Raw genomic sequence first — 26,021 nt, forward strand, 5'->3', positions numbered from 1 at the left:
TTTATACTTGGATGGCTTCGTTTCTAATTGAGAATAAATTGGACTAGAACCGGTTTCTTTACTCTGGAATTATCTTACCATCCCATTATGAACAAGTTGGGATACATTATGGACCTGGTCTCTGTTTTTTTTTTTTTTTTTTGCTATGGTTGGGATACATCATACATTATAATTCAAAATTGACAAATTTCATTATCAAATTCAGTCATGTACAAACAAGCAACTACAATTCTTAAGAGATTGAACAAGTTCTCCATAGTAATCAAATCATCCACTTGAAAAGCCACTTCCACACCAAGAGAACCAAGAGAAGGAACACCTGCATAAGTAGACAATAAAACAAAAGATGATAACGAATAACATAGAAAGATTTAGAAACCTAAAACAAAACCGAAAATTGATAAAAAAAAAAATGTAAACAGGTATTAAAGTAACAAGTAGCTTATGGTAAAAAGAAGCTAACAGTGTGGCAAAGCCTGATTTTATTTTCTGCCTAAGAAAAACGAAATGTCCAAACACATTTTTATCAATTTTGGACATCAGATACCGGAAAACAGCCAAAATCAATCCCAACTATTTGTCAAATGCTTTTTCATACCTAAACTTTAATACCCTACAAATAACAACTTGAACTACATTAAAATTTAAATTTGCTATCTAAAACGATCCATGACATCCACGTAGCACTGGGACTTAACAAAACTACTTCATTTTGGTCATTTTTGGGTGTGTTGTGGCAAGAAATTACCAAAAATAAGTCTCACAGCACACTCGAAAACGGATTTCAATACCCTATTTTTGTCAAACGCTTTGTTTCTTGCCACAACACACTTAACAATGACCAAAACGAATTAGTTTTGGTAGGTCTCAGCACCACGTGGACACCACATGTCGTCATCGTTAAACCCTGACTTAACACCGTTCAAGCAAATGTTGAAATTGTCAATATTTTATATAGTTTAGGTAACAAATTTGAATTTTAATACAGTTCATGTTATTATTTGCAAGGTGTTAAAGTTTAGGTATAAAAAAGCGGGGTTGATTTTGGCCATTTTCCCTTTCAGATATCGTAAGTAAATCATCACACAAATAACACAAAAGGATTAAAACTTAAATCTCAGCCGAAAGATGGTGATCTAGTGATTTTGATAATCATTGAATAATCATTCAATTTGGACATAATTTCATCACTGATTGCATATAATCAAAGGACTCTAAACAAAAAAAGAACAAAAAAAATAAAAGAAAACACTAGAGAGGTCAGATGGTAGTATATGTCGTATTATCAACACTGTATTCCAGATTTTCAGACGTATGGAAATTATATCCTCATTCTCCCAATGTATAAAAATCAATATTTTGAATCGCTCTTTTCTTACTCGGTCGTTAGGGGTGATTGGTTGTGCGACTCGGTAACTAGATGAGGTAGAGTTTGGTGTATTTGTGAGAGTTTTTGTAAGTAGCGATTTTTACGTGGGTTGTCTCATCGGAATAACGGAATTCTGATGAGATTGTTTTACGTAGATTATGTGTTAGTATTGGGAATCCGGATGCTGTCGTGTCAGTGATGCTTAATTATTCAATAGTCAATATTGTTAAAAATATGCTTAATTATTTTATTTATTAAAATCCAGATATAAATTAGAATTAGTGAGTGATGCAATTACTTAAAAGTCTGAAACAGATCACAATATAATGGGCCTTTCTAGTCTTGAGCAAATCCAAATCAACAAAATAACTGAATGAATATTAAACTTGAGAACCAATACCTAACCGAAAACCGAATGGATTAATGAAATATCCAACATATTATATATCAAAAATATTAATTATATTTATACTTAATATAACCCAATTACCAAATTACAATTAGAAATCGGTTAAAATTTAATCTTTATAAACCAAAATATTTAAAATAACAAAAAATATCAGAACATATCTAAAACCAAATGGATATATCAAAAAGAATACATCCTAAACTTATATACCTAAAATATCTGAAACAAAATGGTTCTACCCGTAACCAAACCGAATAAACTTAGTCTACACTATTAAGCCACGTAAGTAATATTAGGCTAATTAATACGGCGATTTGTTTCGAGGCCTTAATGGAAGTCCAGCTTTAGTAATGTGTCACCGGTTCAGAATAGTTAATCGGCTGGTTGGCTTACCTAAACCACATAGACACCAAAATATTGGGTCAAACCGATATCATCCACACAACCCATATTTTGTAATCCCCTATATAATAAAACGGAAGTACACAACATTTTTGTAGACTATATAGTTTTAATAAGTTGGTTACTTTATAAGTTTCCATAAATCTTAAAGAGAATATTCTAAAAAATCATTTGATATCATCTAACTTACCATATTAATTTGTTTTATTTAATTATTCATCAAAATAAATTTTTTAATAGATAACTTAACATATTAATTTGTTAATTATCATTATACTTCATCTCTCATATATATATATGACTCTAATTTTGTGAAACAAATAAATTATCATATCATTTATTATAATTAAAAAATAGTTTTATTTCCAGATATAGCATAAGTTGAATTTTTAAAAACAAATATAAATGATTCAATCTATAAAATATTCAAGTTTTATGAATATTGTTCTTTAAAAATAATATATGTTGAATTAAATTTTATACTAAGTAACTGTTCAAAATTTGAATATTTAAAACTCGAGCCGTCATTTTGAAGGGTTGTTACTTGTTTTGGTGCTCAGATGTTACACTTGGGACATAAAAAAAAATGTAGAGACAGTAAAATACTTGACAAAGCATCCCACTTAAAAAATAAAAAAATTAGTGCAAAGCACCAAAATAAGTTTGGACCATCACATCGTCGTCATCGTTGGGAGGATTCACAATAAAATCGGCACTGAGAGGACGAAGGCTATGCGTCTCACGATCTCCCCATAATAGGCCCAAACTTATGTCTCTGTCATCATCACCTTGAGGAAGCCGGCGTAGAGGTGAAAGCAATCCAAAAACGATCGCAGCTATGTCACTTCCAGTAACTGATTCTATCTTGATGTAGCTGACCAGAGGTGCTCCGAAAAGATTAGTTCTTGTGCCACCATCAGCTGACCTTTCATCATACCAATGAAAAATTATTAGTCGAACTCTTTCTTCTCCATTACAATTCATACGATAGGCAACTATTTGATCAATTTCACTTATTAAACTCAACAGCTCCAGGGGGTCCTCGAAGTATTCAGACACTTGGTAGTCAAATACCTGAAAGGCAAAACACACGGATAGTACTAGTAAGGTCTTTATTTCACGATATAAAGGGTCACATATATAAGAGAAGGACTCATAAGATCATTACTTTAGCGACAAGAAGACTTTCACCATGTTTTAAGCACCAAGCAGTCCCTAATATATATGTGAGATCCCTTAAGCAACCGTCTTTAGGAACTGTTATAAGGTATATCATTGGCAGATGACTTACAACTATTAGAAGTAAAAATTGGTAAAAACTGTTAGAAATAAAAGTTGTGATAAAAAATATAAATAAAATATGATAACACAGTTCTATAATAAATAGATGCAATTGTAAAATTTCTAAATAAATTTCCATAAAAGAAAGAATTTTTTTTAACGAAAGTACGTAAAATGTACAACTAAAAATCTTAACTATCATCTATTCAAATTATTGTTATGATATATAGATTACTCAATAATTGCTATCTTTATTTTGTTGGGCCTCTAGAGATCCAATAAAGGCCTAATTGTGAAACGACAGAACAACACATCCGAGTCGGAGTCGGAGTCGTCGTCGTCAGTCGCACTCCACAGACCTCTCCAATGGCGGCAGCTACTCAATTTCTCTCACAACCTTCATATCTCCGTAGAACTCTAAATCAATACCAATCGAACCAAACCTCAATCTCAAGAACCCCAATTTTATCTCTTAAACCCACTTTCAAACGCTTCTCCGTCAAAGCCGCCGTTTCCCAAAACTCCTCCAAAACCCTCACGAAGGATTCTGCGTCGTTCGATCACTGTTTCAAGAAATCATCAGATGGGTTCCTCTATTGCGAAGGAACTAAGGTTCACGATATTATGGAGTCAGTGGAGAGAAGACCTTTTTACTTATACAGTAAACCTCAGATCACCAGAAACCTAGAGGCGTATAAAGAGGCATTGGAAGGAGTGAGATCTGTGATTGGTTACGCTATCAAAGCTAATAACAATCTCAAGATTTTGGAGCATTTGAGGAGTTTAGGCTGTGGTGCTGTTCTGGTCAGTGGAAATGAGCTTAGGCTTGCTCTTCGTGCTGGTTTCGATCCTACAAAGTAAGATCCTTTTACCCATTTCCCCTTTAGAGAGCTTAGATTCTTTAACTAGTAGGTGTATGGATACAACTTGGAGTTGACTTCATTCCAATAATAAAGTCTTAGACTTGTTGATGGAATCAGAAGATGAGGAGACTGATATGAATGGTATGAATTAGGTGCATTTTCAATGGAAATGGCAAGTTGTTGGAAGATTTAGTTCTAGCTGCTCAAGAAGGTGTGTTCGTGAATGTCGATAGTGAGTTTGACTTGAATAACATTGTGGAAGCTTCAAGAATCTCTGGCAAGCAGGTCAATGTACTGTTGCGTATCAACCCTGATGTTGATCCTCAGGTATGGTTAAGTTTACTTGATTTTAGCATCGTAATTGGTTTGCCTGCTGCACAGCTTGGATATTAGTGTGTGAGCTTTTCTGTTTTGTTTACATTTTATCAGGTGCATCCATATGTAGCTACTGGGAACAAGAACTCAAAGTTTGGTATCAGGAACGAGAAGCTTCAATGGTTTCTGGATGAGGTGAAAGCACACCCCAAAGAGCTGAAGCTTGTTGGCGCTCATTGCCATTTAGGCTCTACCATTACAAAGGTAACTTTGATTATAGTTGCTTAAAGTTGTGTGTTTTGATGTAATCAGATGAAGATGGATTTGCTCTCTGGTTAATGTTTCCCATGTTTTGCGTTTGCTCCGTCTCTTAGATATCGACTCTTGAGCTTTACATATTTTTGTATGTTTTGTTTATTCAGGTGGATATATTTAGAGATGCAGCAGTTCTCATGGTGGAATACATTGATGAGATCCGTCGTCAAGGTTTTGAAGTCAGTTACTTGAACATTGGTGGTGGTTTAGGGATAGATTATTACCATGCCGGTGCTGTCTTACCTGCACCCATGGATCTCATCAACACCGTAAGAGCAACATCGGAAAACTGTTTCCTTCATCTGCTCTTAAAAAGTAATGTAATTGGTAAAATCTTTATAATCCTTTGATGTGTTTCAGGTAAGAGAGCTTGTTCTCTCACGGGACCTGAATTTGATAATCGAGCCAGGGAGGTCGCTAATTGCAAACACGTGCTGTTTCGTCAACCATGTGACTGGTGTGAAGACGAATGGAACTAAAAACTTCATAGTGATTGATGGAAGTATGGCTGAGCTTATCCGTCCCAGTCTTTATGATGCTTATCAGGTAAAAACCCATGTGCTTCTCACAGCAGTTTATGCCATATGGCATATGCAGATTTTGGTTTCCTTGGAGTTATAGCTAAATCATCCTCTTGTTCTTGTTTTTTTTAATGCAAAAGCACATTGAGTTGGTCTCTCCTACACCGCCTGAAGCAGAGGTTACCAAATTCGACGTAGTGGGTCCTGTTTGTGAATCTGCTGATTTCTTGGGCAAAGACAGAGAGCTTCCCACTCCTCCACAGGTATGATAAGGATCTCATTCTGTTTGGCATCTCAAGTAAAATGTGGAACTAATGAGTTCAATACAGGGAGCTGGCCTGGTGGTTCATGACGCTGGTGCATACTGTATGAGCATGGCTTCCACTTACAATCTCAAGATGCGTCCTCCCGAATACTGGGTACCAACATATTTTCTTGTTCTTTTTATTTTCTAGAGAAATCACAGGAGAACCGAAAGAAATTTGAACTTGTTTTTTTAAATTTGTGTTGTTTTTGTTTTGGCAGGTTGAAGAAGATGGGTCGATCACTAAGATAAGACATGCTGAGACATTCGATGACCATTTGCGTTTCTTTGAAGGTCTATGAACACTCAGATTTATTTACTCATCATTGCTGCTTTTTTAGTTGAATTGTATGATTGACTATTCAGAATCAGAGCCATAATGTTATTGCTGTTTTAGATTTTTCACATTTTGTGCTTTTGATTCAAAGTCCTCAATAAGTGATCATATGAATAAGAAAAAGCTCACAAGTGAAGACAGAAAAGAAAAGGTGAATTGTAGGTTATGCTTAGTTACTTACTACTACGAGTCCAAAAGTTCTCCATTTTTCAAACGCACAAAAGACTTGAGAAACTAACGTAATGCCAAAAGCTGTTTCAGTGGTTTGTAAGGTTGAGGAGAACATTGGTGCTGCTAAGCTGGTAAAAATTAATTAGATTTCAATAGATAATTTTGGAGTAAAATGTTCTTTTGTTTTAAGTAATCATTCATATCACAAACCTAATTATAATTTATTTACAGCACCAAACATTAAAAAAAGAACAAAAAATAAACTACACAACAACACATAATAGATTTACTCCTTTTTGGTCTTAATTCTGAGTTTGATTGGTCAGATGGGCTTCTCTTTTTCTTTCGATTTATTTTAGTTAAATTCGGTTGACATGGTAAGTCCTCGAATTAAAATTACAGTTTATTGTTACGGCTCCTCCGTCAAATCTCTCTGAAGTGGACATTTTCCCGATTTGATTAGGCGCTGAGTGATTCACAATTTCACATCACAACAAGTGTAGAAAAAGTCTAGAGTTTTATTAATTCTATATCGAATATAAAAATAATTTGTATTCTAAAAATAGAAATATTTAATTAAAATTACTAAACTTAATTTTTTCACTAATAACATCAAATTTTTAAATATAATATTACAATCTCTCAAAAAATGTTAATCCTTGCTATAACATGAATCATAATTTAGTAAATAACCATTTTGAATTATATAAATATAAAACCAATGACATTGATATATTTTGATAATCTCTTTGCAAAGTAGCTGACGAAAGAGAAATGCATAATGCTTGAATAAGAACAAAGTTTAGCAGCATATTAGGTCCCAAAAAGAAGCATGCATGTAAGCAAGAATCTTATAAGAAAACATGGTACAAAAATTATTTAAAAATTTATAAGATAATAAAACAAAAAAAATATATATTTCAATAGATGATAAGCCCATCACTTTGGATATTCTAACTAATCCAGAAAATGTTAGAAGCATGTATGTCAGATAAAAAGACACAATGACAAAAGGTAGTAGAGTAAGCAATATGGCCGCTATAGCAAAAATGAGGCGAGAAAATATTGAAAGGTGGATGACAATAAAAAAACGCTAGCCATAAATCTCATTGGCATGACTAGAAGAGCAAATCCGAGAAAGTCCTAAGGCGGCAAAGTCAACGAAACTTAATTTAATTAAAATTACTAAACTTAATTTTTTCACTAATAACATCAAATTTTTAAATATAATATTACAATCTCTCAAAAAATGTTAATCCTTGCTATAACATGAATCATAATTTAGTAAATAACCATTTTGAATTATATAAATATAAAACCAATGACATTGATATATTTTGATAATCTCTTTGCAAAGTAGCTGACGAAAGAGAAATGCATAATGCTTGAATAAGAACAAAGTTTAGCAGCATATTAGGTCCCAAAAAGAAGCATGCATGTAAGCAAGAATCTTATAAGAAAACATGGTACAAAAATTATTTAAAAATTTATAAGATAATAAAACAAAAAAAATATATATTTCAATAGATGATAAGCCCATCACTTTGGATATTCTAACTAATCCAGAAAATGTTAGAAGCATGTATGTCAGATAAAAAGACACAATGACAAAAGGTAGTAGAGTAAGCAATATGGCCGCTATAGCAAAAATGAGGCGAGAAAATATTGAAAGGTGGATGACAATAAAAAAACGCTAGCCATAAATCTCATTGGCATGACTAGAAGAGCAAATCCGAGAAAGTCCTAAGGCGGCAAAGTCAACGAAGTAGGCTATCCTCTCGACATCGCCCAACTATGCCCATAAGAGAGCAAATAATGCTGTAACAAAACAAGTCATTTCCACAATATCGCAAATTATAAATATTTTGAATGATGTGTATTTGGCCAAAGTTGTCATGTCCAGAACAACATTAAACCTTCAGGTATTGTGAAGGCTGCAGCAAAAGAAATTGCAACTAACAGGGTTGCCACTACGAGGAGAGTGTTGGCCTGAATTTGATGTAATTATGATCTGGAGTCGGTGACAAATCTATAGTTATTGGTACCTTATACAAACGATGTGGTGCGTAAGCATAGGTTGCTTATGCATTGGTGTGTTTCTGTTCACATTTCGTCCATTAATAATTTTCTCCATTCTTTCATATCCAAATATGTAAGTACAGACTTTACTCCCATTTCCAGTAGCAATGTGAAGCACATTTTGACCATCTTTGTAGAATATTAGAAACATCTCAACAATCTATAATGGATTTTGATATGACCTCCTTTTGCAGCCATGTGAATTGGAAAGAATCCATCATTATCCTCTATGTATATATATGACCTTGATTTCTCAATAAATAACAAAATTCTTTGAAGTATCCTATGAATTCTGCAAGTGAAAGACATGTTCTGTCATTTTTGTCTTTCAAGTGAATAAGACTTTGATTCATACCAATAACAACATCATGAATATCTGGTGACAAACAAACAAGTGAAAGATCAATAGTTAGCAAAATATAAGTAATAAAATGAATTTAGTGAACAATCAAATAGAAACACTTAATTAGTAGGAAGGAAGTAACAAGCAAGTGAAATAGTAGTTAATTAGCAAAACATAAGCAATTCACCCAAAAACAAAAAACAAAACATAAGCAAGAAAATGAATTTAGTAAATAATCAAATAGAATCACTTAATCAATAGGAATTAACAAGCAAGTGAAACAATAATTAATAAGTAAATGCAGATTCAATAATACTAATTTCAATCAAAGCCCAATGAGAGAATCAAGCTAAAGAAACCATCTTCATTCATGTATATTTATTTTATTTTTAAAATTATGCAATGTTTTAACAAAATAAACTATTATAACAGAATTATTAAATCAATCTTTTTAACTCTCTCTTACCTCCAAAAAATTTGTAATACATTTTCTTGTATACTCATCATTATATTTAGTTCTTGTGATTCAAAATATAATTATATAAAGATCATTATAATGTTTATTTAATTCAAAATTTTGTAATTTAATGATTTTCTATATTAAAAACAATTTGATATTCCATTCCTAAAATTTTACTACAAAGAGGAAATCATTAGAATTTATAACCTAGCAGTATAGCTTAAATTAAGGTGAATATAAAAGAGATAAAAAAAAAATTACCCTTTGAGATTTTTATTGCATTTCATATGATTTTATAGGAAATATATTTAATTGATACTTAAAATATAATTTTGGAATTTAATTATTAAATGTTTTAAGTTAATTTTGAATATCATAGTAAATTTTTATTTTTATCGTTAACAATATTTTTTAAATAAGTGGTATATTTTGGTATTGTATAATTTGAGAAAAAAAAGTATATTATTGACATTTAAGAAATTTGTTTGTTATATAGGTACTTTTAGAGAGAATTTCAAAAATACATCTTTTTCAATACCACTTTTCAGAAATACTATTTTAAAAAACTTTATTAAAAAAAATTCTCAGAAATTCTCATAGTTTTATTATGATTATTACATAAACTAAAATGAATTAACATAACTAATACAATAATCCGCACATATGCGCGGGATATTACCTAGTAATTTTTAAAGTGATACAAATTATATTTACAAAATTTAAATCTGATGCAAATATATAAAATAAATGATTTAAAAAAACACATTTTTGTAGTGTAATCATTTTCTCCATTCTTTCAAATCCAAATACTTTTTTTTTTTTTTGACAAACTCAAATCCAAATACATAAGTGAAGGCTTTACTCCCATTTCCAATAGCAATATGAAGCACATTGTGGCCATCTTTATTAATCAACTCTCTTGAATCTGAGAGACATTTCAACAACCTATAATGGATTTTGATATGACCTCCTTTTGCAGCCATGTGAATTGGAAAGAACCCATCATCATCCTCTATGTATACATATGAGCTAGATTTTCTCAATAAATAACAAAATTCTCCAGTATCCGATGAATTATGCAAATGGAAGACACGTCCTGCCATTTTTGTCTTTCAATTGAATAAGACTTTGATCCATATCAATAACAATATCAAGAAACAAACAAGTGAAAAGATCAGTTAGTTATCAAAATATAAGTAATAAAATGAATTTAGTGAATAATCAAATAGAAACACTTAACCAGTAGGAATTATCAAGCAAGTGAAAGATCAGTTTAATTAGCAATATAAGTACTAAAATGAATTTAGTGAACAATCAAATAGAAACACTTAATTAGTAGGAAGTAACAAGCAAGTGAAATAGTAGTTAATTAGCAAAACATAAGCAATTCAGCCAAAAAAAAAAGCAAAACATAAGCAATAAAATGAATTTAGTAAATAATCAAATAGAATCACTTAATCAATAGGAATTAACAAGCAAGTGAAGCAATAATTAATTAGCGATTTTGGAGTAAAATGTTATTTTGTTCTAAGTAACCATTCATATCACAAACCTAATTATGTTTTCACTACAGCACCAAACATAAAAAAGAACAAAAAAACAAAACAAAAAACTACACAAAAACACATAATAGATTAACTCCTTTTTGATCTTCTTACTTCTGTTTTTTTCTTTTCTTTTTTTTGTCTTAATTCTGAGTTTGATTGGTCAGATGGGCTTCTGTTATAATTTCGGTTTATTTTGGTTAAATTCGGTTGACATGGTAAGTAAATCCTCGAACTAAAATTACGGTTTAAGATAGTTACGGGCTCCTCCCTCCTCCGTCAAATCTCTCTGAAATCCGATTATATTTGGCGCTGAGTGATGAACGGCGCATCTCCGGCTCATTCGTTGGTATCGACGACCGCCGTAGCTGGTGGCGGTGGAAGCAGCGGTGCCACCGCTGGTCTAGACGATTTCCATTTTCCACCGGATATTCCCTCTATGCAAGACCGAAAAGACGAAGCTATGCGTGGTCAGTTCCATTTTCATGTTCTCGAATCTTATGGTTTCGCTAAAATTAGGGTTTTTTTTTTATGTAAGAATCGCTAATGAAAATTTCTCAGTAATCTAGAAGTTTTTGAATGTCACATCTCCATTGTTAGGGTTCCTTTGATGTTAGTAATTGTTTCAATTTTGCTAGGAATTGGGAGGTCGCAAAAGTTTGAAAATTGTTATCTGGTAATCTAAAATTTGGATGTTGTTTGGGTGGATTGATATGCTGATTCGACTGTGACTTCATTTGTATTGCTTAAGTTACTCAAAAATGATTTAGGGATATGAGTAGATCAAGGAGCTTGCTTTCAAGTGTTTGGTTGAGAAAGACCATCAATCTTAATAGATTTGGCTTCTTCTGTGTAGTTTTGAAAGCTGATTTGATGGCTGAACTTGACAAAGAGGTTAAATCTTTGGAAGACGATAGTTGGATGTTCGAAGGTCCTCGTTCTCGAATCCATCTTATCTCCAGAAGAGGTTTGTTCCTTCTTCTTCTTCCATCCGGTTTTCGTGTATGGTAGTAAGTTGTTCACATCGATCTTGAATTTATTGAATGCTGTTAGCTCAAATGGGTCTTGAATACTTCAGTAGAAAGCCTTTATTTTTCTTTGAATCCAGTGTTAATAGCAGTGATATGATCATCCCATTGATTCAAAAATTTCATATATTGGCCATTCTCTAGATCAGTACAAATCGATATTATGAGACGATATTGACAGAACCTGCGGGTTACTTTCTTGTGTGTGTGTGTGTTTCTTCGTGTTTCATTACACCAAGTCACTCTCCTAGCTGAATCATATTTGTGATAAAATGGGATTCTGATTAGGTAACTTTCTAAAGAAAGAAGGTGTAGCTGTGGCCATATCAAGCATTATTCAGCTGCCTAGATGATCGATCAGATTCAAGTAAGAAAATTCAGAAGTGGTCGTAAGGTCTGCTGTTCAGATCGATGGTGTTCGTCACTAACGCCACTAAAACGTTGACTTTATTTTCTACCCATTTTAAAAGGGCTAAAAATAGCTATTTCAATCGTGTGTGAATAATTGTGTACAAGTGATAATCATTTATGAGTGTGTTATTAACAACATTAAAATATGATTAAGTACTTTAGTATATATATCAATGTTTTCAAGAATCGAAATAATCAAACTTATTTTGTTATGTTTACTTGGATGATTTTATCAAATATCAAGGACAATTTTTAAGTTTGATATTCTTTTTATACAATTTTGAAACTCAAATATTATTCCTGAATTTAGTACTTATGTTTTGTTTGCTCCTTACAAGAGAATTAGGTTATTATCTATCATCTTCCTAACTATAACAAAAGATTCTTACTAGATGTATGGGTAAATCCCAAAACTTATTACCTATTTTTATCATAAGCAAAAATTGATCACCACCACCTGAAAACCACAAAATTCTTGAGTTTGTTAAAACTGACTGTGACAAGTGTCATACAAGTGATCACATTTGCCACGTGTCATGTCCTTTTTAATGTAACCTAGGACTTGAACCACACACAAGGGCAAATAACCTAGTTAGATGACACTTGTTAGGGAGCGACGTCACCAAGAACCCCTCACACTCTATTCCGCCACCACTTTGCCACCGCAACACCGTTGCCTTTTCCATCCCATCTCAATCGTCATTCTCATCACCATCAAGCCCTGATTCCTCTCCGGTGGAAACCTTAAACGATCTCGAGAAACTCGCCGTTTTGGGACACGGAAGCGGTGGAACAGTCTACAAAACGCGTCACCGGAGAACCAAAACGCTCTATGCTTTAAAAGTCCTCCGGTCAAATCTTAACACCACGACGATGAGAAGAACTGCCGTCCTCGAAGCTAACATCCTCAAACGTATTGAATCGAGTTTTGTCGTTAAATGCTACGCAGTTTTTGTTAATTCATCTGATCTCTGTTTCGTAATGGAGCTAATGGAGAAAGGATCTCTCCACGACGCGTTGCTTGCTCAACAAGTTTTTCCCGAGCCAATGATATCGGCGCTAGCTAACAGAATCCTCCAAGGATTACATTATCTGCAAGAAATGAGAATAGTTCACGGAGACATAAAGCCTTCAAATCTCCTTATCAACGAGAAAGGAGAGGTAAAGATTGCGGATTTTGGTGCCAGCAGGATTGTAGCAGGAGGAGAGTATGGATCGAATGGGACATGTGCTTATATGAGTCCTGAACGCGAGGATCCAGAGAAATGGGGTTTTGGTGAAGTTGGATTTGCAGGAGATGTGTGGTCCTTGGGAGTTGTGGTTCTTGAGTGTTACCTTGGAAGATATCCACTGACCAAAGTTGGGGGTAAACCGGATTGGGCGGCTTTGGTTTGCGCGATTTGTTGCAGTGAGAAGGTAGAGATTCCGGTGAGTGGTTCGCCGGAGTTTACAGGTTTTGTTGGGAGATGTTTGGAGAAGGATTGGAGGAAGAGAGGCACTGTGGAAGAGCTTCTTCGTCATCCTTTTGTGATGAACAGATAGCAGTAGTAGTCTCGGTTTTGGTTTTTAGGGTTGAGAAAAACAGATCCATAATAAGAACCGAAACTTCTACTCCAGTTTGGTTTAAACTTTTGGGTTTGGTTCAAGTTGAGTTTTGAATTTTTTTCGAAAATAAGATAACTAATCAATTTAGTTAGGCTCATAAAATAAAAGACTTTTAAAAAAATAGTTTCTTAGAAAATTTCTGATCATTTGAAATAGTTCGGTTTAGTTTACACCAAACTTAGACTCGGTTCAATAAATTCAGCTAGATTTTTTTTTATTACTGTTAAAAAAAAAGAAGTCCGGTTAAATTCGGCTTTAGTAATGGCAAAAAGAGAACAAAATAATTGACCTCAAAAGTTCACATTTGCTCTTCTTCAAGAAAATAGGCTAAAAATTCAAGAACAGATTGAAACATGACACATCTTGATAGTAATGTGTAGATTAAGAGTTGTAAGAAGCAGTAACGTTTATACAAGTTTGGAAAAAGCAAACGAAAAAAATGATCAGTGGATGAAATGTATATGCTGCTCTCAGACTGTGTTACCACTTCAAAAGACTTTAAAAACTCCCCAAAATCAAGGATTTTGCCTGAATGAAATCAACATTATAAACAACTAAGCAAATACGGTTGAGTAATTAGAGTTTGTCTGATAGATTACTACTGCTAAAGTAGATCTTAATTACCTTGAGGGATCTATAGTTTCAGGCGAGAGGAGACCCATCTGTTGAGTCAGATTATCCATATGTTGAGTTTTGTCCCATCCATTTTGTTTCTGCTCTGTCTCATTGTCCACTGGTGTGAAATCCATATTATCTGAGACCGTGCTTGACATCAATAAGTCTTCGAGTAGTGAGTAATCAACAGGCTCTATATCAGGATCCATTGGAAAGTCGTCGATGTCAAAGGACAGAGAATCATCGATCAACAGATCTGGGTCAAGGAAAGGACTAGAATCTCCAATGTTTGGTTCCATGAAATCCTCTGGAGGCTTCTCTGTGTTGATTTCTGGTAGCATATGAGAGAATTCGGGAAGAGTTAGACCATCAGGTGAAGGTATACAGTTCTCGGTTGCTTCTGGTTGTGCTGAAACATTTTCAGGAGTTGTTCCAATTGGTGATGATGACTGTATATCAGAAGCTGTTGGCATTTCCTGAAGAGTTATACCCGATGCATGGTTCGATGAAGTGTCCATCTCTGTTCCCTCAGTAGTAGAAGTACCATTACCAAGAAGGAAACCATCATCCCCGGTTTTGTAAGGTTCCATCTTCATAAGCTGCTTAAACATTGCTTTGGCTTGCTCGTGCATTGGAGGTTGATACTTCACTATCTGTCCATCAGGAGAAGCAGAATCACTATTACCGACAATGCCGTCTCGCTTGAATCTCCGCTTCTTATTGGTATCACTGATGCGCCTACTACTCTCGTTTTGCTGATTCTGCTGTTGTAAGAATTGAGATAGAAAATGAGGGCTTTGTACTGCTTTTGCAAGGAATGACATTAACTGTTGTTGCCGATTCTCCATGCCCTGGAGACGCTGAACCATCGTTTGAAGTTGGTTATCAGTGGACTGTTGCTGCTGTCTTAATCTGACGAGTTCTTGCATAAGGACGTTCTTATCTCTTTTAAGCCTCTCAACTTCTTCTTCGAGACCAAATTTGCCAACTTCAACACATGCACTAACAGATGCGTTCTGTCCATTCGAGTGCTGAGATTGCTGATGTCCATGTCCCTGGGCAGATTTTCGCCTAGTTATTGTTTTTAGCAAGTGCTTCTGACCTCTTAAAAAACCTTCATTCGCAAATTCCCATCTATCTGGGTCAACCTTTCGGAAACCCTGTTTTTAGAAAAGGCAAGCAAAATGGAATGAGAATGGATTCCACCGAAACAAATGAGAAAGAAGTTGCCCGACTGGGGAAACCTTAAAAGTGCAAATCTTAAAACTTAGACACAAATTCTAACTGCCAACTATTCACAGATTTTCAAACAACCATAGACAGGAAGTAACTTATCAGTTGGCATATGCTACAGAGCAAATTTCAATTAGAAGTCAAGTAAATGAAACAGACCAACGGTGTTCAATCTAATATCGTAAACAGAACAATCAAGAAAACTACTAAACACATGTTCCTATTATAGGTCTTAACAACCACCCAAACCAGAGGCAAACCAAAATATCCAATAGCGATTCATTGAAAACTAAGAGAGTGCAAGGTCTCTAGGATATACCAGTGTACTCTGTATTTCAGAGTCTGCATGAAATAAACTAAGAAAGATCGAATTTCTCTTTCAAATAGTGCCCCAACATGTGTTACGAGGACACTAAGGAATAATAATATTCACGAATGTTGGAAATAGGAACTGTCTGCAGAGAAATCAAGCTTTGACCATCCTGCAGAAATATTAGCATCCTGCTCTAAATATTATTCAGTACAAGCTCTACTCACCAAGACCTTCTGTAAATCTGCTTATATAGGCAATAGAATCTCCATCCAGCCTATATGAGCAATATAATCAAAATGGAACTGTACAGAGAAAATCTATGATTTCCGCAACTGACATACTAGACAAAAATGCGAAGTCCTACTAATAACAGCACAGCTATTGCAACACCAAATACCCATCTATCTACGATCTAGTTTCTATTCCAAGCTATACAAGGCTCCATTAAACTTGACTCATTTAGAAGTTACAACAAGATGATACATAGTAATACAGAGAGTCGATAACCTTGCACTCAGGTCATGATCAACATGAGACTTGCTATCTTTTTCCATTTTTCTTCTTTCTTCATCTTTATATATTGCTGAGAAAATTCAGGAAGGTTCATTACTATCTTAGACTACTACTAAACCTGATTACATGGAGTCAAACAGACAGAAACAACATTAAGGATACATCTCTATCTCAGTTTCAAACTATCAGATCTGCAAGTTGAAACACTAATCCAAACACTCAGACCAGAAAAGAGACTTCATTCAGTTATTTTTTATTTCCCCTAAAACTGCATGTAGTGTAAGGTTCATCAACGCCCTTACAAATCTTTTTTATATCATTATTACATCAGGAATCTGCATTCCATGAAACTATGCTAGACTGATTTCAATCTTTCAACTGCAAAAACTGCATTGCCCATGCCGTGGTTTATGTCCTAACAAACAGCACCAATAGTTCCTAATTGTTCCAACAAGAAAGCTATTGAGAAACTCTTATCAGAATAGCTCATGGACAACAAAATGCAGTACCTCCTCTATTCAAATTCTAAAACCAAGAAGTCCTTAAACTAAACAATCACAAGACACAAGTCTTGGATAAATCAGCAGCAAGGAATAAAATTAGGCTCTAAAGAGACATACACAGAAAGCTACCTATTTCTTCTATAGGCTAAAAAACCATAGTTCAACAAGCTAGAAACTCCTCTGCTCAGTAAGCTAGCATCAAGAATGAGCCATAGCAACAACATCAACTAAACCAAGTTCATAACGGTGCTACTATTTTACTTCCAAAACTGAAACAAGTGAAAGGGAAAAGGGGAATAATTACATAAGTATTGAGCTGCCTGACGAAGCTGGAGAAGTTACTATGCTTAAAGTTCTTAGGAAGAAGATCTCTAGCGAACAGCGGTGGATCCCAAACGATAAAACTGTTGTTATTAGCACTCCACGATACAATCGAATCCGTAATGGGATCATCAACCATGTCATAGGTCTTGCTCAGGAACGGAGGAGGCGCGGTCGAACTTAGAATCGCGGCAGGCTGTGGTTGAGGTTGAGGTGAAGGCTTAATCTCCATTGATTCAGTAGTTACAGATCCTCCTCCTCCACCGTCGCTGGTGGATACTTTGCTGCTCACACCACCATCCATTCGGATTTGTTGTTTCTAGTCAAATAATAATGAGATTTTTTTAGAAAACCTAGGGTTTAAGATTTATGATGGGGGGAGAGAGGATTCGGATTGAAGAGAGAATCTCTCAGAGACCAAAGACGACGAGAAAGAGAGAGAGAGAGAGCGAGAGAGAGAGAGAGAGAGAGAGATTAATCTGAGAGATCGACGGAGCAAAGGAGGAGAAAGAGAGAGAGAGAGACGACGGGAGACCCATGAAACTTGCGAAATTACGCAAATAGACATTGCGCTTTTTGAGATTGGGGTACGTGTCATTTTATGAGTGGTTATTACGCTCTGATTCTTTAGGCTGACACGAGGATCGATTTTTGTGGGAAAAAAGAAATATTATAATATTAAGAATAATTTTAAATTATATTAAAATTAAGAGTTTTTTTCTGGAACAAAGTGGAAGGTCCTATCTGAAAATTTAAATGATTACAGATTTACAGTGAGTTTAAAGGAAAATTATTATTGAAAGCATAAAATAATTTTAACACAAATTAAGCTTTAAATTGCTTTATCGGAAAAGGAAATAAGAATTAGAAAAAGGAAATAACAAGCGTATTTCCTTTCGTGTTAGTGTCACCGACTCACCTGACCGTAACATTATATTATAAATAACCTTGAACCCTCTCATTGTTTTCTCACAAATCACTCTAATCAAACACACATCGAAGAGTCTACTTCTACATACACAATTCTCTAGATCGATAAATCACAGAAACACTCTTTTGAAGATGACGAAACATCGTTACGTGGTCAGAAACGTTGATGCAGTTCCGTCTCATACAAAAAACGGAATTGGTTTCCACTGCTTGTCTTCTATCTCCGATCGACATGTTCCTCCTCATGTAAAGGTCGCTCCTCCCTTAGGCTCGAACTCGAAACGTTTTCGTAACCGCCGAAAAGTTTCTTTTAAACCCTCGAAACCGTCTCGTACCGTGAACGTGTGGCGATCTAAATCGGATCCGGTTCGTGAGAAGCTGAATCGAGAAGTAGAGTTTTTTGGTGGTTCGGTCACAATGGGTGCTGCTCCGTCACCGAGACACGTCCCCGTTCCAATTTTTTTGCGTCGGAGGAGCGGGAGGGTTATTATAGAGTCTACAAAGCTAACGATGACTTGAATGAGAAGAAAACGAGAATCTTTTTCAATTGTTTTTTGTTTGTTTGTTTGTTTGTTTGTTTGTTTGTTTGTTATTATTGTCTTTGTTCTGTGTTAGTTGTACACTGTGTAACTCAGTAGTTGCTAACTGTAATAGATTCATTAAGTGAATTTTTATGCTATTGTTCCCTTTTATTTTCAGCCTTTTGTGATCATCACTTACGAAAACTTTTAGAGTCAAAATAAAACCTAATTTGACAATCAATCTATATACTTTTAAACATGAAAGTTTCTAATACCTTCGAGATATTAGAAACTTAATAACAATTAGCAACTACAGAGAAGATTGTGAAAAGCTTTGGTCTTAAACAGAGACATCCATGTCGGAACCTGTTGACCAAACATCTCTTCTCTCATCTAATGTGTGTGGCTTCGAGATATTTATACCAGAAACTACACAAAAAGACCTTCAGCTTATTGTGACTGTTCATTTCACCTGAAGTGTACATGTAATCTACAAAGAAACAATCCCATGATCGTTTTGAATGGCGGAAGAGCTTCCATTTCACCTGGAGAGATCATAAGCTTGAAAACTGGTTCTTCTTGAAGAAGAGAGCTTCTTGATCCAATTTCAAACAATTCAAGAAATTAAATTCGACATTGAGACAATGTCTGCTTCCATTGGACGATAGTCATGCCAACTAGTCTCAGTCTTCCCCCTGCAATATGTAAAATCAGCATCCTCAATAAGTTTCAGTTTATGACTACATGTTTTAACTTGTTGCATTCCTTCATAAATATGAATTCAATGCTAGCCAAGTTCTCAATCCACCAAGGAACTTCTTCGATCCCTGTTTCTTTCAGTGGAGTTCGAAGATGTTATTTGAGACATCAGGAAAGCTCCACCAAAGTAGGGATTTCCACAAGAATGAGGTTGATTCCACAAGAATGAAGTTCTCAAATACAGTCAGTTTATTGATATTCCCTGTATAGTAAGGAAGAAGCTCCACCAAAGATGGGATTTCTGAAAGAACCACTGTCTGACTTTTATCTTCAAAGAGACAGCATTGCTCACGAAGGGGGATAACATGGTCACCAATGGCCTATAAGTGGTTGAAGACGTAATCTAAACCAAATTAAGAGATATTAACTATTTTATGTAACTTCTCATTTGGAGACTGTGGCTTCACGTGTACAAATTACATACCTACACTCCTTCCCAAAGTTCCCAGTAAGATTATCTAGACTAGATGATTTATCTATGAGTTGTTTGCCAACAAAAGTTAGTGAATCAGTTAGTCAAAGACGTTGGTATTTCCTGACTCTACGCAATAAATTACATACTATATTATTTCACCTATACCACTGCATATAAATGATGGCAAATTGTAATGATCATGGAGACAAAACATCACCATTTTAATTACAGGTCGACGAAACAGATCAGAAAAAGAGAGTTCAGGTATAGGAAGTGACATACCGAGAACACATATAGCAGTCCAGGAGATGATTTCTCTCAGACACTTATCACCTTCGTCTACGTTATTGTTAGCTTCAAAGGGGTTTTAAATTTTGTTTAAGAACATTATATAATGAACCAAACCCATCAACGCTTTTATTGGACCATAAGCAAATGAGAAGACACAACAATGACAGATAAATAATATATATTGAAACCGCACTCGAAGAATAAATCAAACTGATCAATATTTCTTTGCAACATAAAACAAACGACAACCTCTGGAAAAGAAAAGAAAAAAAAAACAGAATCTGAGTTTGATCTTTACAGACATGCATGCCTTTACCCATCTGTGTGCTGCTTGCAACCCTTTGGTCCATAATGCTGAACAGATTTCTTCACCACTTTCTTGCAAAGATAACAGAAATGAGCTTGACATGCCCAGCAAAACAAGTGATTGTTGTTTCCAGCCTACACAATAACCAACTCAAGAATCATCTCATGAACCCCAAAACCCCATAATTCACTGGCTTGATTAAAACCAAATTAGCTTTTACCTTTGCATTGAACTGGCGGCAATTAGGACACAACTGGCCGCGCTGTGGAAACTGACCGTTTTGTGCAAACATTTGAGCTTGAATTTGTCCAACGACTTGTCGCTCATTCATCCTCTCATTCCATTCTTGGACCGCCTCTTGTGGGAATAGATCACATGTCCCCTCGCTTTTACCAAAGAAGACAAGGTTTATTTAGTTCCAAGATATATACATAACATATGTATGCATCTATTCTTTTATATATGTAACATCACTAACCTGAAATGTTCATAACCACTGATAGCTTTGTTGCAACGGTAACAAAAGTATTGGCCACAGTTATTGCAGACCATTTTGTTGCAACCTCCGGTTCTTGAAATGGCTATTTTGCAAGATGGGCATTGTTTAGCGCTTTTCAATATCACCTTCACACTCATAATCTCATTGATCATTTCTTTTTCTTTCCGCCTTTGTTCCTCTCCAAGACGAGAAGAACTCTGACGCTCCTGCATAAGATTTACATGTAAGAAAAAGTCATCTGTCTAAAGATCTTTAGGGATATAATAAACAGAATTGTAGTGATTGATCAAAGTCACAATAACGATACCTGCAAGATTTGAAGCCTAAGCTCCGGGCTCATGCAAGCAACACCCACATGTCTCTTTTCTTTACAAAGTGTACAGAAACTGAAGTGGCACTTGAAGCATAAAGCAAGCTGCTCCTCATCCTCTATGCAAGGGGTTTCACATCTAGGACAGTAAGCGACGTCAGTCATGGATTCCAATGTTTTCTGCAACATAAGAGTTTCCCAGCGTTCATACGCTTCATCGCCCAACAATCTCTTCAATATACCTGGCGGAACAACTTCTCCACATTTCGAGTCCGGACACTTAAGCTTGTTAACTGTGCCTTCAGAGACATGTATGTCTGTATAGGTCTTCATACATTTCAAACAAAAGAAATGCTCGCATGGTAACTTAACAAAGTCAATACCTGTCCAAGGAGTAAAAAAATATGGAGAAACAAGTGTAAGCAGCTTGAACCAACCCACATCACAAAAAGCAAACAGCTATGAAGAAAGAACACGTTTTACCTGCTGATTCGGAGAAACATATGCAACACTCATGCAAGCTCTGAAGGAAGCTATCATGACGTTTCTCATCGTCATAACTCCTAATATAAGGAATATCTGAATCCGGAGAACGACTTCCAGACACAGCACGCTTATCTCTAGAACATGTAACACCATAAGGACCAAGAACAATCTCATCATCAAAGTCAAGATGAGAAAATCGACGAGTTCTGTAGCCAGTCCATCCATTGGTACAAAACTTCTTGCCCTGACTGTTCACTCCATATAGAGTCCAGCATTGAGCAGAGACTTGCAATCTTATCAGGGTTCATCCACTGAACACTTATTAAGAAATAAGGCGGTAAGTGGCTCGGATAAGCACTTGGTAACAAACATGTCAACACAATCGGTGGAAGATGCTGCGCCTTGAAAGAGTACAGGAAATCCTCTGACTCCTTACTTGAATCAGCTTGTAAGTTAAGCTTCGTAGAGATGGTATATTCACTAGTAGCTTCAACGTTTACATGAACCTGCACAAACCAATCATTAGAACATATTGTTATGTCACATTTATCTCTATATGAAGAAACCTGTAAGCACGAAGCTTATCTCTCTGACCTGAAAGTATCGCATATCTTTATACCGATCAAAGATGAACATGTTCCCTCCATAGATGTACCCCAATGCCAAAAGCTGCAAGATTTCAATACAAATCAGTAACTCCAGATGAACAATCTAAACCACAACATAACTTTTATAATCAAGCCTAAACAGCACAAAGGTCAAAACTTTATACCTCATCTTCCTGTAATTGATCATTCATCTTTAGTTGTTCCTCTGTTAGCTCAGGCTCACTGACGCTAGATCTCCAATCATTCAGAATAGTCAACATAATGTCTTCATTCGTCTCATACTCATTAGCATCAGTACCAGCATCAGCAAGTTCTTCACTTTCATCTCTCTTCACATCTGATTCCTCACAATTCGAATGATCATCAACAGAACTGAGATGAAACTTCTTGTCCGCAATCGAATTCGGGTTCTGTTTCACCTTTAAGCTACTCAAATCATCAGCCAAGCAATCTACAACATCGGAGGATTCAGTAAAATTCACCTCGAGGGGACGAGGTTTTGAATTTGATCCGCGGCCGCGCCGACTCCTAGGGCTCCGGTGAGGTTTCGAAGGTTTTGTAGTATGATCGAGGTTTTGTAATGGCTGAGAAGTAGACGGAGAAGCAGCTGTAGACGACCGATCCGTGGAGGTCGTGTCTTCTTGCTTATGGTCCAATTCTGATTGATCTTTAATTGGATTCGTAACCCCACCACCACGGCGGACGTAACGGCGGTCGTGATTTCTACCACCACTGCCTCCGTGTGCCCGTCTCATGGTAGTGATGGCGGTCTCGTAGCGCAATTGGGTCCAAAGGCAAAAAGAAAACTCAGTCAATGACCTTTTTTCTATTTATTGTTATGTCGTTTTGGGTTTTTGATGACGTAGTTTAGGTTTGGGGTTTTTCTTTAGTACATAAAGAGGAAACTTGTCCATGTTTAAAAAGGAGACATAGAATTTATGTTTACACCAAAAAGAAATATACATATACCAATATTGAAAATAGTAATTCCTATCCCTTATATTATGGAAGTAAAATTAACCTTTTTATTTACCAAAAAAAATATTTATAAAAGTCAAATGTCAAAAAAAAAAGATCTATTCAAGTTAAGGATAAAAATGTCAAATACTAATCTTTGCAATTTAATTTAATTACTTTATAAAAACGAATACATTAAATTAAACATATAAGATTTTATATATAACTTATCATATTAATTTTTTATTAATCATTATACTTCACCTCTAATCTTTGTTTGATTATATTTTCTTGAAACAAATAAACACACATCATCTCTATAATAAAAAATATATATATTTTCCGCATATGTCATGATTAAAAATTTTAATAACGAATAGAAATTGCTCAACATATTTGAAAAAATAATAATAACTTGTCAAATATTCTATATCCAATATGAAGATAAGTGGTCATTTAAAAATAGAAATATTTAACAACAAACTTAAAAACTTTTTCACTACAATACATCATGTACTTTTTATTTAAATATAAATTTACAATCTCGAATCTTTTTTAAAAATGTCAAATTGTGCTACAACACAGATTATAATCTAGAAAGAATAATAAATAAATAAATAAAAACAGAAAACAAAAGTATAATGGGAGATCCACAATCACATATAGGTTTATCATGCATGGATACAACAATCATACAAAGAAGCTTTGTCACATGATCTTCAATGATATCCAATAGGAGCCGGAGCTTCCTTGAGTTCGTGTCCTTTAAATTGTATATCCTGTACAAACATTTAACCCCAATATGTTAGCGAAATTCACATTTAATATTACTATATACTGTACATACATTTTGGAAATAAATTAAACTATATATAACTCCTTACCGATGCATAATGGTTAATATCTCGGTGGTGAGCTTCGTCAGCTCGAATAACATAAACCACGTCCCTGAGCGTCGCGTCTTTAGGCAACCGCCAGTAATCGATTGCGATGGCTGGAGCTGGCGAGTTTTCGAATTTTCCGGCATCGATGTCGTCGAGGAATTCGGTATAAGAATTCACAGCCTCTTCTTCTAAGTATCCAGTGATGCGATGAGCAAGTTTGGGAGAAATTACATAAGCCAAGAAATATGCGTTGAAGAAAACGCCTTGGACCGTGAACACAATCGCCCGTTCGTACCTTCAATAACCGGTTCAAATGATTAGATTAAGTGTTACAAAATTCTAACAAATAATGATTTGGATTTAAATTATATTACTATATAGTTGTATGCAGTGGTGGAGTTAGGAATTTAATTCATCAGGGTCAAAATATAATTTAAGAGGTCAATTGTGTTATTAATTTTTTTTAAAGGGGTCAATTCTGCTATTTTATCAGGGTCAATTTGATTTTTTTCCTAAAAATTCAACTAAATTTAAAATTTCATCAGGGTCAATTGACCTACATGCTTCTATCCTAGCTCCGCCCTGGTTGTATGATACAAGTTACGTGGTATTTTGAAAAGGTACAAAATCAGAAGGGTACATGCATGCATACATACCATTTGGGTTGTGAAAGTTCAATGAAGGTCATAAGATGCATACGCTCGTTCTCGGCCTCTTCGAGCAAAGCTTTTATCCATCCGCCGCTATGTTCAAATCTTCGAAGAGATTTCAAGTGCAAAAGCATCCCTCCGACCATTCCTGGCACTGCCGCCACCGTCTCTAACAACATTGCATGGCACATATGCTTCCTCTATATACGCAAATATTAAAATTATTGAATTTGGGAAAAATAAACGAACAAATTATATGTTCTAAGGTTTGAGAGAGTTCAATTTTTAGTATTTTCAAAATATCTACTCTTTTTTGTTTATGGAAAATGTTTGAAAATATATTTGAAAAAGGTATATTATAAAAAATTGATAGAAAATTTTCAAGTTGTGAATAAAAATTACCTGAAAAAATAGGTGAACCGGTATTTTCAGAGTTTGGACGGTCCAGTATGCGAATTTGTCAGTAAAATTGGAAGGTTTGTGATGTTTGGTTACATCAATAGACACGTCCGGTTTGTATGAATCCCATGGTTGAAAGCAATTCCACTTCCAAGCTGAACCGTCTGGTTTAGTGATCTTAGCCGGAGGTATACCCCAATAAGTGGATATAACTTTGCCGTCGACTGTTCGGATAGGGTTTTCCGGTTGGTTGTTCCCACTCACCGGAGATGACGCGTCAGAACCAAAAAACCGAACAGTGGGCAAGTGGCTGATGATATGTCCCCTTATCCCCGGTCCAGTGCCTAAACCGGAAAATTGTACCGAAGATGATAGCACCGGTCGAAGGGTACGGTAAACCAATTTAGAAGACATGAGTGACAACAGCTGTGGTATGAATGATATATATCAACGAGTTTTGGGGGGTGAGACTTGAGAGAGTAGAGAATACTAAAAAAATGAGAGAGGATTTTAAATTATGTTTGGTCTTTAGATTTGGTTATGTGATCAATTGAATTGTGAAGAGTATAATTTATACATATGAGAGTGACTATTACTAATCTCGGTCAAGTTCAAAGTTTCTTGGAGGATGAATAAGAATAGAGGACATGTTTGACACGTTTTGTCATATATTGTACGTTTCTTGAAAAGTATTATTAGAACAATGTGAAATTACAATGATTGTATCTATCACAATCATATTATTATTAT

At 35.1% G+C, this 26,021-nt stretch overlaps 5 protein-coding genes, 1 non-coding gene and 1 pseudogene across 8 annotated transcripts; 3 read left to right on the forward strand and 4 right to left on the reverse strand.

Moving 5' to 3' along the window:
* Positions 1 to 1,110: 1,110 nt before the first annotated feature.
* On the reverse strand, positions 1,111 to 1,199 carry LOC147946943 (small nucleolar RNA Z196/R39/R59 family). The gene has a single exon (XR_015595725.1). It is a non-coding gene; the product is annotated as a small nucleolar RNA Z196/R39/R59 family (small nucleolar RNA).
* A 2,499-nt stretch (positions 1,200 to 3,698) lies between these two features.
* Positions 3,699 to 6,186, forward strand: LOC104777260 (diaminopimelate decarboxylase 2, chloroplastic). Its single transcript, XM_010501473.3, has 8 exons — positions 3,699 to 4,318; positions 4,477 to 4,651; positions 4,754 to 4,903; positions 5,062 to 5,223; positions 5,315 to 5,500; positions 5,616 to 5,738; positions 5,805 to 5,894; positions 6,001 to 6,186. Exons 1-8 carry the CDS (start codon positions 3,828 to 3,830, stop codon positions 6,079 to 6,081), a joined length of 1,458 nt encoding a protein of 485 aa, XP_010499775.1. The 5' UTR covers positions 3,699 to 3,827; the 3' UTR covers positions 6,082 to 6,186.
* A 4,557-nt stretch (positions 6,187 to 10,743) lies between these two features.
* On the forward strand, positions 10,744 to 12,344 carry LOC104777261 (protein SAMBA). Its single transcript, XM_010501474.3, has 3 exons — positions 10,744 to 11,183; positions 11,570 to 11,680; positions 12,030 to 12,344. Exons 1-3 carry the CDS (start codon positions 11,033 to 11,035, stop codon positions 12,092 to 12,094), a joined length of 327 nt encoding a protein of 108 aa, XP_010499776.1. The 5' UTR covers positions 10,744 to 11,032; the 3' UTR covers positions 12,095 to 12,344.
* Positions 12,345 to 12,733: 389 nt separating this feature from the next.
* Positions 12,734 to 13,934, forward strand: LOC104777263 (mitogen-activated protein kinase kinase 10 pseudogene; annotated as a pseudogene).
* Positions 13,935 to 14,041: 107 nt separating this feature from the next.
* Positions 14,042 to 17,824, reverse strand: LOC104777264 (heat stress transcription factor A-1d). 2 transcript variants are annotated; one of them, XM_010501475.3, is made up of 3 exons: positions 17,239 to 17,824; positions 14,382 to 15,532; positions 14,042 to 14,285 (listed from the first exon to the last, which is right to left on the reverse strand). In XM_010501475.3, the coding sequence occupies exons 1-3, from the start codon at positions 17,557 to 17,559 to the stop codon at positions 14,273 to 14,275; spliced, it is 1,485 nt and encodes a 494-aa protein (XP_010499777.2). In that variant the 5' UTR covers positions 17,560 to 17,824; the 3' UTR covers positions 14,042 to 14,272. The 2 variants fall into 2 exon arrangements, with proteins under 2 accessions (XP_010499777.2, XP_087360999.1); XM_087504873.1 differs by having other exon boundaries at positions 14,280 to 15,532; positions 17,239 to 17,783.
* A 2,508-nt stretch (positions 17,825 to 20,332) lies between these two features.
* LOC104777265 (uncharacterized) lies at positions 20,333 to 23,274 on the reverse strand. Of its 2 annotated transcripts, none has more exons than XR_015592760.1 (7): positions 22,546 to 23,274; positions 22,368 to 22,442; positions 21,771 to 22,279; positions 21,285 to 21,670; positions 20,957 to 21,183; positions 20,699 to 20,864; positions 20,333 to 20,612 (listed from the first exon to the last, which is right to left on the reverse strand). XR_015592760.1 is itself a non-coding variant. In XM_087504886.1 (7 exons), exons 4-7 carry the CDS (start codon positions 21,618 to 21,620, stop codon positions 20,484 to 20,486), a joined length of 858 nt encoding a protein of 285 aa, XP_087361012.1. In that variant the 5' UTR covers positions 21,621 to 21,670; positions 21,771 to 22,279; positions 22,368 to 22,442; positions 22,546 to 23,220; the 3' UTR covers positions 20,333 to 20,483. The 2 variants fall into 2 exon arrangements, 1 of the variants encoding a protein (XP_087361012.1); XM_087504886.1 differs by having other exon boundaries at positions 22,546 to 23,220.
* A 556-nt stretch (positions 23,275 to 23,830) lies between these two features.
* On the reverse strand, positions 23,831 to 25,855 carry LOC104777266 (ubiquinol oxidase 3, mitochondrial). Its single transcript, XM_010501477.2, has 4 exons — positions 25,275 to 25,855; positions 24,879 to 25,072; positions 24,223 to 24,517; positions 23,831 to 24,117 (listed from the first exon to the last, which is right to left on the reverse strand). Exons 1-4 carry the CDS (start codon positions 25,683 to 25,685, stop codon positions 24,058 to 24,060), a joined length of 960 nt encoding a protein of 319 aa, XP_010499779.1. The 5' UTR covers positions 25,686 to 25,855; the 3' UTR covers positions 23,831 to 24,057.
* Between the last annotated feature and the right edge of the window lie 166 nt (positions 25,856 to 26,021).

Source organism: Camelina sativa, chromosome 3 (genome assembly GCF_030686135.1).
Source record: "Camelina sativa cultivar CO46 ecotype springtype chromosome 3, ASM3068613v1".
Classification (NCBI taxonomy): Eukaryota; Viridiplantae; Streptophyta; class Magnoliopsida; order Brassicales; family Brassicaceae; genus Camelina; species Camelina sativa.